Source organism: Talpa occidentalis, unplaced genomic scaffold (genome assembly GCF_014898055.3).
Source record: "Talpa occidentalis isolate TD23 unplaced genomic scaffold, MPIMG_talOcc4v2.1 talOcc4.11, whole genome shotgun sequence".
Taxonomy (NCBI): Eukaryota; Metazoa; Chordata; class Mammalia; order Eulipotyphla; family Talpidae; genus Talpa; species Talpa occidentalis.
In genome coordinates, this window is record NW_023601104.1 from 35,297,024 (window position 1) to 35,311,456 (window position 14,433).

The following is a 14,433-nucleotide window of genomic DNA, read 5'->3' on the forward strand; positions in this document are numbered from 1 at the left end:
CCTCAAAAGTGTGGCCACCCAGCCTGGACAGAAAGGGAGTTTCTTGGGAGAAGTCCTTTTGTGAAGCTTTTTTCTTGATGTCATGGAATTTTAATTGATGCCCTTGCAAACTTAACCTCCTGTACTGATCTGTGGTATAGAAGCCATCTCCCTTCAAGGAGGCCCGGGGAGCTTGCCTCCAAGCTGTGCATTATTTGGAGAAATTGCCCACACGTTAGAAATTAGCAGATGGAATAACTGGGAGCTAGATGTGGCCTTGCTACCCTGACTGTGCAGAACTCCAGGAGTCTTGACTGCTCTTCCTGGCTAGGATCCTGCTGAATGAGATTGTTAGCAGGGCTGCTCAGCAGGACATTTCTCCAGGTGTTTTGCTGTAGGAATTGGGAGAAAGAAAACATGAGTTATGAGGATGGTGGTGACTCTTTGAGTGAGCTCCACTGGAGAATTCCATCAAATCTCATTCTTCATAAACCATTTTACATCTCTCTTTCCTGGTGATGTCAATGTATTCTAGCCTGAAAGAAAAAGAAACCTGCAGTGTCTTTTGTTTGAATGTTTTCCAAAATGTTCCACGGGAAAAGAGTATGATTACTTTAAGAGCGAGAGGTCCTTGATAAACTTGGTAGATGAAAAACACACACACAGTATGGGCTTTTAAATATTTATCAAGGCAACCACATGCATAGAGATCAATAGGAGAAGCTAGAGAATTTTTCTACTTATAGAGAAAACAGGGTAAGATGAGAAGCGAACTGCTAAGAAAATCCCTGAGAAGAAAAAAAAGGGATTCACAATTCCGATATGCAGAAATTTAGTCACAAAGAAACAGAAAGTCAGCTCCCCCCTCATTGAAAGAGACAGGGAAGCTTTAAGTATTAATGTTTCTAGTATTTCTGACCTGCTCGGTCAGTAGTGATAAAGAGAACCACAGTTAAACCAGTAGAGGAAAAGACACTGAGCTTTGTAGCTCTTGAGAGAGCTGGTTAGTGGGCTGTCACTGAACCTTGGACAAGCCCTGGATGAAAATGCAAGGCAAGGCAAACATATTTGAACCAAATGGTTGGCCAAGCTGGTATGTGTTGTCTCCTGTTACCAGTTAGAGATGAAAAATCACTAAATTATACAGCAGTGTTAATATTTCTTAAAGGCTTGCTCCAAATCAAGCACCCTCTTTTGCATATACAGTTGCATCTTTATGTATCTGTTTGGTAACTGAGTGGAAGGAAATGCAAATTTCCCTAAGTGCAGGATGGCAAGTGATCATGGCGATCTGGGTGGGCGACCAGCAAAACGTCCCAGTGCCAGTGTGCTAAGTCAGAGTCTTTCTTTACCTGCAGAAGTCCTTTTGTAGAGTTGATGTATTTTAAGTTTGAAATGAAAACATAGAGAAAATAAAACTATTGAAAATGCCAAATCAGTGCTTAAATTGGCAGGAGATAAAGTGGCTTATCTTGATAGTCTTTGTTGAAGAAATACAGATGTAATTAGAGAGATTCAGCTCGATGGTGATTCTTCTAGCTGTTAGGAAGGAGCATTCTGGATCACTGTAAGGATTTTCCAGATTGACAGCCTGAGGTCAAGTGTCTGGTTTTCGTCTTCTGAAATGTAAGGCTTTCTTTTTCCTTGATAGACACTTCAGCAAAGTAATATTACAGTAATACCTGTCAGCCAGGTTGTTTAGAATACCTGTTACTTAGAACACAACCAAAAGGGATTGAGGAAATGAAAAGAGAAAGGTGGTGTTCTTGGGGTAAATGAAGAAGCTCCTAAATACAGAAAGGAAGATGTAGATTGAGAAAATGTGTCTCATATGAAAAAGAATGCCCAAAGTAACGATGATGTATGAAAACTGAGATTGCCCCCTGAAGAAAGGGTAATTGAGAAGAGTCCTGGCCTTCATCAGTGTCGCAGTGCCAATGCCCATGGGGAAGGGCAGGGGGTGGAGGAGGGAGTGGGGGGCTGAGGAGGAGGGGGGGAAGGAAGGTGCAGGGATAGGAACAGGTAGGGAGGGAAGGTGAGTAGGAACGGGAGAGAGAGGAGGGGTGAAAGAAAAAGAGGCAAAAAAGCAGGGCCTGGATCCTAAGTATTAAACTTCATGGTATTACTAAAGCAGGACAGTTTGTGTAGCCAGCATCTAAACCACTACCCAGCTGATGCTTAATAAATATTTGTTGACTATTGAATGAACAAATTAAGTTATCTTTTGTGTAAAAGAAACAAAGCAGAAAATTTATCTTTTCTGACCAGGATCCTTGGTTAATTACAAAAGTGGGTTAAAGCAGAAAATCATATAAATGATAGACACATACCTTTAACAGTTTGTTTTTAACTTAAAACACATGTACATTCACTCACCACTTTTCTGATGTGGGGCCAAGGACTTTTCTTTGAGCAGGCACCCCTGATTGTCTTTCTTGTGCAAACCACACCCATAAGCATTATCTAAGTTTTCCATTTGGGTTTCTTTAAAGTGGAGTGAGAATTTAAAGACATTTGCAAAGCCATCTGAGTGTCAAATGAGTCTAGATTTTTATTATTTTTACCCTAATCATTTACAGTTGTCTCATCCACACCTAATTTGCCAGCAGTTTTTTTTTTTTTTTCTTGGCCACTTGCCTTTATTGAGTCTTTCCAAGGCATTCAGCTTCATTTTTGTAGAAACAACCAACAGCTACTCTTTCTCCTTGGGCTCTATTTCGTGGGTTTGTGGACTAGTTGTATCATTTATATAATAATCAAGCAACTGACATAAGCAGCTTTGAGAACATGGGTGATTCTATCTGAACACAACTCATCTGGTGGCAGAGCACAAGTGCACCAGGAGAGAACCTGCGGGAATCTTTTGGGGGAAGCCTGGTCGGAGTCATCTGAATATTAGGCACAGAGGCTGGGAGGAAATAAAATAGTTTTTGGAAGAGTGCCCTGGCAAACCCCTTACCTATAAAATGATGGCAAGCATTCAGACGGTATTGATTTTTCTTTTTGCCTGGCATAGCCCTGCTCCTGGACCATGTCTTCATCACTCAGACTTGGCTGTGGGATTTGCTAGAACATTCTGTACCAAAAAGGGTTCCATGGTATCAAGGTGTGATCACCGGGCTGCCAACTCCCCATTCCACATGTACCCTAGTGGACTAAACGCCGTGGGTTCTTATTGACCCCTCTCCCCCCGCCCCCCCAAGTGTCAGAGCCAGTGACTCCAACTTATAGAAATCTATTTTTTTAGGATTGTCTTCCTCTTTCTAGTTCTTCCATTTTTCCAACAGAGAATTCTGCGAGGCACTTAGAGAACACTTCACTGATGAAAAGTGTTGTCATAGCAGCTCTTGGCATCTCCGTAGTAACTGATATTTCCTCATTCCCCTGCTTCCTTCTTCCCCTCACTTCATTCTACCCTTCCATTTTTTTCAGTCACTGGCTATTTATTAGCTGTGAGTTTGGATCAAGACTGTGCTGATGGATCTGATAACTGCAAAGTGTATCAAAAGCCGTTTCCTCAAGAAAACTGCCATAGAGTAGGGGGATTTACCATAGGGTGCTGCGTCTTAAAAAGCTCTTCTATGACAGAACACCTCACTTTCCCAGAGGAGCTGGTTCAGAAAACACACATGCCTGCAGAAGCTGAGAACCTGAAAAGAAGCAATAAAAGCCACATGCAATTATAATCGGTGTCTGTAATGCCATGCTCTAGAAGTGGAAAGGTTTTACTCCATGAAAGCCACCGGGACTTTTCCAGAGCAGGTTTAATCTTGACTTGGTTACAGCTTGGTGGTCTACAGGTTTTGAGGGCAAAGCTGACCAGAAAGGAGCCAACTCAGGAATGCAGCCTCATCCTTAGTACAGTGAGTAACACCTCACAACAGGAAGGAGACAGCAAAGCATTCACTGAACTCAGCCGCTCAGGCTTCTGGGTCTCTGCCTGCTGTTCCATCACCTTCCATGGCCCAAACTGATATTCACATTGGTCTCTCTGAGGCACCTGAAACAATCTACCTAAGTTCAGCATACCCTGTGTAGAAATAGGGAGAATAAATAGAATGCACTTTTAAATTTTGCATTTAAATGGTTAGCTTCAGGGGCCTCCCCGGTGGCGGCGCAGCAGTTGAGCACTGGGTTGCGAGGCTGCCTGCAGCCTCTGCAGTGTTGGTTCGATCCCTGGCTGCTGCCGGCCACCAGAGGAGGGTCCCACATGAAGGTCCCACATGGTGTGCAGGCCTCTCCTGCCGCCCGCTGCTCCCCTCAGCAGTGTACCTCGGTCCTTCTGCCTGCTCTGCTCCCTGCTCTGGCTCTGGTGAATTCTCTCACCCTCCCGCCCTTCTGACTGTACCCAGTGCTTGTATAAATAAATAAATAAATCTTTAAAAAATAAAAATAAAATAAATGGTTAGCTTCAGTTATACAATTTAGAACCTTCTCTAGTGAGACTGAATCAATGATGTTTTACTGGAGCTGGTATTTTCTGACTATAATCAATGACAGAAAATGAAACAGATGTGCAAAGTCACAGCCTCTCACTATGGGGAGGAAAACTGATGTGATAAAAATGGCCCATGCTTGGTTTCAAGTTGTGATGGCTCCTAATCAGGCCCCAGAGCATGGTGGCTAAGGGGCAGCCCACAGGTCTGACTGCTGGCATCGGAATCAGGCTTAGCCACCTTAAAGGTGAGTGTGCCCTTTCTTGACTTAGCTTCCATGCCTCCATTTCCTCACCATGCAAAGTGGGGTTAGACAAGTGCCTGAGAGGAAGGAATGGACATTAAGTGAAATAATGCTTTTAATCCTTGGCATGGGGGTGACCATCACATCTCTCTGGCTGATGTCACTCACTAGTCACCCATTGCTCACCCTTGCTGCCTTTGTTCTCACTGGTGTGAGGAAGGCAGACACTGAGCTGGACGTGGTGAAGGACAGGACTAGCAGACATTCCTGCTCTCCAGAGTACAATAAGTAGGCTTTATGGTCAACGATAAGATTTTGGTTCTCTTTTGTTAGGTTGCTGTAATTTTATTAGCGATCAGGTTGCTCCCAACATACCTGTTAGGTTTTATTAATGGAAGAAGAAAAGAAGTGAAGTTTTTGTTTTGCTATTTTCCTTGCTTTGTTACTTGATATGCTCAAGTGGTGTTGAGGACATTGGGGGTGTCCAGTGGCTGTGAAGGTGACCCACTCTCTCTGGAGTGGACGATGGTTGGGTAGGGGGGAGTGGGGAGGAGTTGGCCAAGGCAAATACAGAAGCCCCGGACTGGGTTCCATGATGTAAATCTTGTTCTGAATTTCAATGAGCATTATTTTCTACTTGAGGAAATGAAATGATGGAGTGTTTAAAATCTAGACTTGTGCCGGGGTAAATGGCAGAGCGTGTGTTTTCCCTTCCTCTTTTCTGATTGGTGTGAAACGTTGGGTTGCTTCAACTGCAAGGTGAATCGGAAAGTCTTGGTAGGAATGTGGCTCCCCACCCCCCCAGCCCTGCACTTGGAGAGGAGTGTGTGATTTGTTTGCCAAAGGCCCTGGTAGCCTTCAATCTGTCAAAACGCTGCAAGCTGGGAGCCGTTTGCCAAAGCAAACTATCAAAGTGAAATAACACACGAGTTGCGCGCACACACACAGACACACACATGCTCTCCTGGTCCCCAAACGTTAATTTCCAATTGGGTCAGGAGGAACAAGGATTTGGGCTAGGTTGTCCGTGTTTTGAAGAGGTGTGGGCACAGGGACAGACTGCCAATTAGATAGGTATGTGTGAGCAGGGTGGGGTATCCTAAAACAGTCTACTGAGCTGGGGTGGGAAACTTCCAGCCCTTGGCAGAGGCTCCTCTGGCCCCTGGGGTTATATATTGCTCTGGCTGCTGTTGCTGCAGCCTAAAGAATAATTTCCCCTTTGGGGGAATTTATTCTATCCCATTCAGAGCAGAGTCTATTTAATAACTTAGACTTTATTCTAGAATGAATTTTATGGTGTACCCCAATGCACTTTAAGCTTTACAGGACCCAGATCGATGAAAAAAAAGAAGCATTTGAACATCTAAGTATACCTTTTGATGCATTTTTGCAACAAGAGGCACCAACAAATATTTTGCTGCCGCACCGCTTATAAATCCTATGAGGGTGAATTTTGCGATTGGGTCATGTAGAAATTCAAAAGCACCACTGATTTTTATGAATCCCACATAAAAGAACTTTCAAAAGCCCATAAAGTCACCCTGGGCATTTTGGAATATGTTAATTTGCACTATTTCCACTTAATTTGAAATGTTACGAGTTGGTGAGATAGCAAAAGCATTTAATTCAATAAATGTAGTTCTTACATTTATGTACACAGCAGACCCTTCGCTAGGTGCTGGGGATAAAGTAGTAACAAAACAACCCCCTGATCTCATGGAATTTATATTCCAGTGGGTGTCGGGATAAAGTTTAAATGAATAAAGACCTAGAATGTGAGCTAGTAAGTGGCATGGAGAAAGAAAGGCTGGGCTGGGAGAGAGGGCTCTTCCATAGAGGGTCAGGGCGGCTTGGGGAGGAAGGCAGCTTTGGGCAGGCACCTGAAGGGGTGAGGGAAAGAACTGCAGAAAGAGCTGGCAACCTGGAATGCAGCTCCCCTGAGACAGAAGAAAACCTAAAACTCTTTCTTCTTCCAATCTTTCACTCCCTCTCCCACCCTCAAGTTACTCTGAAAGTTATGGAAATGCAAGGCAGGATGAGTGGTTGTGTAAAACTGCTCCTGACTGCACTACAAATATGTGGCTCAGGTGACTGCCAAGAGCTCTGTGGGGCTGAGGTGTCACACATTTATAGAGCTGCTGTTTGTTTTTTTAACAAAACCACACCAATCTGGTTTTCTTTTTAAATGAGTAAACAGTGCCAGAATGCATTACAAATGATTTCGATTTGTAGGCCTGGGTTCCTGATGCACTTTCTTACTCATTACCTCCTCAGAGTTTGACCTGGCAGGTTATATTACTCCCCTTTTACAAATGAGGAAACTGAGGTGCAGAGGTGACTTACCCAAGGCCTTAGAACCAAGTGCTCAGACTCTGGAGTCATGATGCATGTGTGTCATGGTTTAGTGGAATAACTGACCCAGTAAAGAAACAACTAGAAATTAACCGCTCTTCATCCACACCCATGGGCTCATAGCACTCCGTAGATGCCCCTACCCCACTCTTGGAAGACACTGTGGGCGCTCTCCTGGCCCACGGTTTAATGAGCAGTTACATTTTCAATTATCGAGAAGTCCAAAAAAGGTATATGTGTGTTTGGAAGGAGATGGCTTTATTGGTTGAATGCCTATCTTTCTAGTACCTAGTTTTTGGTGTTAGTCTAAGACATCAGTAGCTTCGGCATCTAGACCTGCATCACTAACTCTCTGTATGTTGAGCAGCACTCTATTCTTCAGTAAGAACATTTCCATTATAGAAAATTTTATTGGTAGTGACCTTGACCCTCAGCAAATCATAAGCCAACTCTCATTCTTTTTTCACCACTATCTTCAAGTTACATCTTTCTAAATAGATTCCTTACTTGAAGGATCTTGCGTATAGACATGTTACATTAAAAAGAAAATCCAGCCAGACAAAACAATGTCTGTCTCATCCAATTTAAAGCTTCTTTCTTTCCCCTTACCAAAATGGAAATGATCTAGCCTCAGATCCCTATAGTGGAAAAGAATGGGGTTCCTGGTTTTTTCACACTCCTAGGTCTCCTCCCTGACCCCTGCTCTCTGCCATTGTCAATTTCTCTGCATGGAGCAGGGAGGAGAAGTAACTGGATAATGAGGGTCTCAATAGGATTGGTGCCCACTGTCATCTGGTGTTGCTCTCTCTGGACTGGCCGATGTCTAGTTCTGGGTTCTCTTCTCCCAGGGCCTGTCCTGCTGTGTGTTCCCTGGTGCAGGCTGTGCAAATATTGACTGACCCTTGATGACCTTCTGGCCACTTCTGCACCGTAAGGATACATACCACACATCACCTCTCTTTTGAGCTTACTAGCCCTGACAAGAAAGATCGTCTTCGATGGGGTCCTTTCTGGACAACTAAGCCCAGTGTATTTCCATGGGCTTCTAGTCCACAGGGCAAGCCCAGTCTCTCCTGCCCCTGCAAGCTCCAGAAACACAGACTGTATCCACTCCAGCCTCTCTCTTCACTCTACCCTTCCAGATACTCCACCAGGCTTAGATACTCTTCAGGGGATCATCCAGCACCAGTCCTTCAACAGCAAATGCAGGGGGTTCAGTCAAGCTCTCTGAATGTTTGCCCACTTTACTCCACTGGGAAAAGCCCCAACTTTTCCTCCTGTGTGGAAGAGTAGAGGACTGTACTCATCTCTCCTGCACCCCTCTGTGAGGAATTCCATACTCACAAACCCCGCTGCTCCAGTGCACTCCTGTACAGGCTGCAGGCAGGCCAGGGGCCCCGGTACAGGACCTGGGGCACCCTTCTCCCATGCTAAATAAATGGTGCACTTGCAGCCTTTGTCTTTGGAATGTGTGGGTACATAATGCCGTTGGTCTCAGCTTTAGGGATTTAGCAACAATGATAAGACAACAGAAGGACACATTTAACATCTTACATACCCTATGGCCTGGCTTCTCTTGTCATCCCACAGTCTGACGCACCTGTCGACATCCGGTCTGTGGGGTGCCCTGATGCCAGTGCTCGTTTTCATACAACATGGCAGTTCAGATAGGATTTGGGATACTTGGAGGTGGCAAGAACCTTTTCAAACTCCACAGGCTCTAGCCCCCACAACCAGACAGCCTGCCCTCATCTCCATCTTCACACAGTGAGTTTTTCTTGGACCAGGGCTGTTTAAGTCTCTCGATTATGATGGAAGCTCAGGAAGGTTGAGAACCACTGGATTATTTAACTGCCCTCAGGGTTAAACTCTAAAATAGGATTCAAAAAGCTGCTAAGTAAGACAGTGTACTGTCTGCAGGGATGTTTATAATAATGCAGTTGATGATTGAAATCCAGGGACTTTGGGCATTAAAGGAACTTAGGATACTTCTCTGCACTAATTGCAGCAGGCTTTTCCACCTGTCATCTCACTGATCCTTACAGAAGATGAGAATTTAGAGGCTCCGAGATATCAGTTTCCCTCAGATCACCCAGGGTGGGTGGTGGAGTTGGAGTTCAGCCTGGAGTTCAATATCCGCTTCCACAGCTTCGTGTGCTCCCACACAGCCTGCAGTCTTGGGCCAGCTGGCATCTGTAGCGACACCTTCCTTTTATTTGATGGCAGGCCCTGAGCAGGACTGGTGACAGTTGGGCTTAACACAGCTAACTCTACCCCTGGAGGACCTATGGGACATGGTGGGCAGCGGAAAGGTGCCAAGGAAAGCCTGGGGTGGCAGACAATTTCCCTGGCCAGGCTCAGAAGCCCCACTGTTACCTTGGCCTTCCTCACCACCTCCCTGAGTACCCAGGCCGCACCACACATACCCAGTGCTGAGCACGGTGCCTTCTCCTATGCCGTCCTCCCCAAACCTCCAAGCTGACTTCCCTGGCTCTTGCCACCTTACCAGGGACAAGACCTAGCAATGCTGCTTGGATGTGATCCCTGATCTGGCCCACGCTGTGGCCCAGACCTCAGCGTTGTGCTGCCTCCCATCTGTCCCATGCGACTGACCCTGCACATCTTCACTGGGTCACATCCCAGGGCTTGGCTTGAGCTCTTCCCTTTCTTCCAATGATGAAACAGAAGCTTCTGCCAGGGGTCACTGCCCGGAACACACTCACAGTCCTGCCTGTTGCTCTTTTTCCTTCTCAGTGTCCTGAGTTCCCTCTTGCTGCTTGGATTCCAGCTCGTCTGCCCTCAGCCCTCCACTGAACACAGAAAGGTAAGCCACAGATGGTCACAGGCTTTTTTCTGTGCCCAAGGGGCTCAGGTCGCTCTCATCACCACCTGAGCTTTGTTCTACTAGGAGGTGAGTTGCCTCTGGTTCTGAGAGGCAGTAGCATTTATGGAGTACTCAGCAGCCCACTTGTCCTTCTTGAGTCCCTGAATTAAAGATGAAGCTGGTGCCAGAGTCAGTCTCTGATCCAGCAGCAGTGCTGGCCTTCCAGCCTGTGCCCCTTAGACAGGAGGTCAAGGAGAGGCCAATGGGAAGGCTGTCCACCTGGGATGGAACTGCCCCCTCTAAATGTGCCTGCAGAGATAGGGGAGCAGATTGACTTGAGAAAGTGGTAGTTACTGCTGTGACGAGCTCTGCAAAAGGGCTGCTAATAGGAAGCTAGCATTTTTGGTAGGATGACACTGCTAACCAGCACCCAGGTGGGGGAGCTCAGGGTAATAGAACCTGGCCCACTCTCTACCCCAAATTTCCTGTTAGTGACTCCCTTCAGCTGAACTCACCAAAAGACACAAGAAAAAATGCCCTTGAAACAGTTCTCAAAGGCCAACTTCCTGGGCCCCCAGGCTGGGGACGAAGGTTGGACAGAGCATCTGGCCGGACGAATAGAAAGTGTCAGGCATGCTTCCCTTCAGGCTCTGTGGGTTTCATAGTCAACAACCCATTCGTTGCTGCCAGCCACACCTTCTGCTGTCCTGCAACACAGCAGGTGCGGGATAAATATTTCCTAGAAATAGATGTGCCGGAATCTGAGAAAGTCCATAAAATCCCTTCTGCTACCTATGAGTTCCTCATGTGCACATGTAATAAAATGCAGACACTTGTAAGAGGAGCAATAGATCAACTATTTGTGTCTAAGTGTAACTGGCTTGATTGGATCCTTTCCCGAGGGAGGGTTTTCATAGGAGAAGTCCAGGAGAGAGGAGGGTTGAGAAAAGAAGACTTTGCCATATATGACCCTTCCTGGGGGAGACTCTTGATATTCTTGCCCAGTTTAATTTCTTTTGGATGTGTGGATTGTGTTCTGGTTTTGTGTTTCTGGGCCAGACAGTAGCTTGTTTTGCAATGTGTCTCCCACTAGGATGTCTGCTCCAGAAAAGTGGATCTTACTTGTCTAGTTCACTACCATTTTCCCATCTCCTGGAATACAGCCTGGTATGTTGTAGGTGCTCAATAAAATTCTCATTGATTGACTGACTAAATGAATGAATAGAAAACCTTGCCAAAGTCTAAACATCCTTTTGTTGGAGTCACTTGGGAATTTTTACTCCTCTCACTTCATTGCACTCATAATTTCAAGATCAGAAAAGACAGCTATTGTAGTTTCAATGTTTACGTCCACCCTCAATTCATTGAAACCTAGTTCCCAATGTGATAGTACTTGGAAGCTGATGATTTGGGAGGTGATTAAGTCATGGGGGTGGGGCCACTCAGGCTCAGATTAATGCCCTCATTAGGGTAAGAGAGAGTTTCTGCTCTCTGCTCTCCACCTGCGAGGACACAACCAGGAGTCTGCAACCCAGAAGCACCATGCGGGCACCCTGATCTCAGACTTCAGGACCCTAGAACAGTGAGAAGTAAGTTTCTGTGCTTTAAACACCATCCAGTTTCTGGCACTTTGTTTAAGCAGCCCAAATGGACTCAGATAGAAATTGCTACTGAGAAGGGGGACACCTACGAATATCTATATTTGATATTTGGCCATGGCAAATATCTATAAATATAGAAGTGACTTTGGAACTGAGCAGTGGACATGGCTGGCAGGGTGTGAAGGCATGTGCTGGGGAAAGCCTGATTGCTTTGCATGGACTTTTAAAGGTGATTCTGATGAGCACCCCGAAGGAAATAAGGAGAGCTGTGGAGCCAGCCTCGGTCTCCTCAAAGAATACTTAAATAACCTAGGACAGAATGTTCATAGACATATGGAGAATGAAGGCCATTCTGATGAGAACTTAGGTAGAAATGAGGGAGGTGTTATTGGAAACTTGAGGGAAGGCTGTCTTTGTCGTAAACTGGCAAAGAACTTGACTGAGTTGTGTTCATGTTCTGGTGTTGGAAAAGGGTATAACCCTGCAAGCAATGAAATTACATATTTAACTAAAGCAATTTCTAAGCACTGGTGAAGGAAGAGCCTCATTTTTCTTCCCTGCTTTTGGTAAAATGCAAGAAGAGAGAAATGATTTAAAATGGATTATTTATTGGAAAGGAAGCAGAACACAGAACATAAAGATTTGGACAATTCTCAGTGTATCCATATTGAAGGGACCTCCCTGTTGGCACAAGGAGTAAAGCACTTCATCAGCACTATGAAGCAATATGTGCAGCATGAGTTCGATTCCCGGCCAGGGAGGTGACCCACATGGCGCGACAGACCTCTCCTGCCTCGTCCGCTGCTCCCCTCAGCAGTGTATTTCAGTCAGTCTGTCTGTTCTGTTCCCCACTCTGTCTATGGTGACTCCTCTCACCCCCCACACCCCTGGCCTGCACCCCAGCTCTTATATGCATAAATAAATAAATCTTTAAAAAAATCCATATTGAAGATTTGAACGAGAATATCTGTTCTGGAAGGAACAGTAAAGGTGTGACTGAGAGACCTTTGATAAGGAGACCAGTCAGAAACTTGACAGAAGACAGGAGCTATTGTCCAAGGCAATGGAAGAAAGCAGAGGGAGCACTCCCTGTGCCCCTGGAACCTTATGCCCAGATCTCACACAGTGGGCTTTACTCTTTGGACCCTGGCACTGTGCTCCTCATCTGTCCCAGGTGCTATTCCAGTGGGCTCAGGAGGCCACTCCCTGAGAGCTGCAGTGAGGGCCAGTTAAGCCTAAAGCTGTGGGGGCAGGACAGCCTGCCAGGCTAGGACCCTTACTCCAGTGGACTTGGAGGCCTGAGCTTTGAGTCAAAGAGGATTATTCCCAAACATTAAGATCTAATGGAATTTTCTCCACCGGGTTTTGAATTTGTTCAGAAACTATCATTCCTATTTTCTTTTTCTTTTTACCTATTTGGAATGGGAATGTTTGTCCTATGCCTGGCCCACCAGGCTCATTTTGCATAGCCCGTTTGGCTTCACAGATTCATGGCTGGGGAACTGCGCCTTAGGATGAATCATTCCTTTAGTCTCATCCATATCTGATTTAGAGTATATTTAGATGAGGCTTTGGACTTAGACTTTAAACTTAATGCTGGAACACGTTAATACTTTTGGAGCTATTGGGGTGGAATTAATGTATTTTGCATGCAAGAAGTACTTGCCTTTGGTAGAATGTTACAGCTTCCCAAACTAGTGTTTTGAAAACTAAACCACAGTGTGATGGTGTTTGCAGGTGGCGCTTTCGGGAGGTAATTGGGTCATGAGAAGGTTAGCGACCTTATAAAAGAGATCTCCAGAGAGACCTCTCCAGAGAGACCCCCCTGCCAGGTGCATGTGATGATACAGTAAGAAGATAGCAGTCTATGAACTCAGAAATGGGCTCTCACCAGATGGAGAATCTACTGGTGCCTTGAGCTCAGACTTCCCAACCTCCAGAATTGTGAAAAGTAAATTTCTGTTGTTTATAAGCCACCCACTCTGTGATATTTGTATAGCAGCCAGAACAGATTAAGACAGCTATTTTCATTATTAAGTTATATCATTAATTACTGTTTGAAATTTTGGGGGTTGTTGATACTAATAACTAATCCATGGTTCCTTTTTATTGCTGTTGTTGTTCAAATAGACTATCATAGTTGAAAATAGTTCCAGTTGATAAACGATCGATTTTCTTTGCTCTCTGTCTTAATTTTTCAAATTACTCTGGATGACGTAAACATAGCTTGAACAAATATGTTTTAACCTCTTCTTTCTTAAAGTCTTTTTTCTGAGAAATGAAAAAAAGTTTCATGGCTTAACTTTGTAGAATTGAAAAATGGAGCAAAACAATCACATCTTGGTGAAAAATGAGCAAGGCTAGGAGGTGCTCATGGTCTGTTCCCACCCATATGCTTACAATTCCATGGCATGGCTCAACCTCAGGATACAGCTACAGCAGTTTATTTACAAAGGGGTGATTGGGAAAAAAGAAAATATTTCTAAGGCCACAGATGGCTGGCTGTCCTACCCCAGAGTGTGTCCAGTGTTCAGTATAGTCCAAACCCAAAAGCTGCTTGTGCAAGATAGCATTGCCCCTCGGTCAAGAGCCTGGAACAGGTGGCACATGGTTAGCAGTAGAGCAAGATCCAGCCAATCTGTGGCAACTGCTCACATCAGTGGTGGTGGTGGTGAGGGAGCACCACAGTGTGGCAGGTGACAGCAATCTGTGGCTGGGTTGGGCAGTGCCAGACTCTAGACCAGACAGCTCTCAGAGGTGGTGCCAGAGGACCGTGGCACCAGTGTTCACAGCTCCGCAGAGAAGCTGAGCATAGGCCAACAGCACTCCCAATGAGTGCAGCTGAGCAAAGGCCTCAAAGGGCTGTGAGGGTCTGCCTTGATTTCCTCTCAGGAGAGAGTCAACCTGAAGTCTAGTCGTCTTCTGAAGCTTCTTTCAAACTGAGTCAGATCTTCTTTTTTTTTAATTTTTTTTTTTTTTTTAATAGAGGCAGATCTT

At 45.3% G+C, this 14,433-nt stretch overlaps 1 protein-coding gene across 3 annotated transcripts in view; it reads left to right on the top strand.

Moving 5' to 3' along the window:
• Positions 1-14,433, top strand: part of THSD4 (thrombospondin type 1 domain containing 4) — a 594,279-nt gene that overhangs the window by 31,667 nt on the left and 548,179 nt on the right. For all 3 annotated transcript variants that reach the window (XM_054688541.1, XM_054688540.1, XM_054688544.1), the window contains exon 3: positions 9,766-9,835. In XM_054688541.1, coding sequence (XP_054544516.1) covers positions 9,766-9,835 — 70 coding nt within the window. The remainder of the gene's footprint in view (positions 1-9,765; positions 9,836-14,433) is intronic.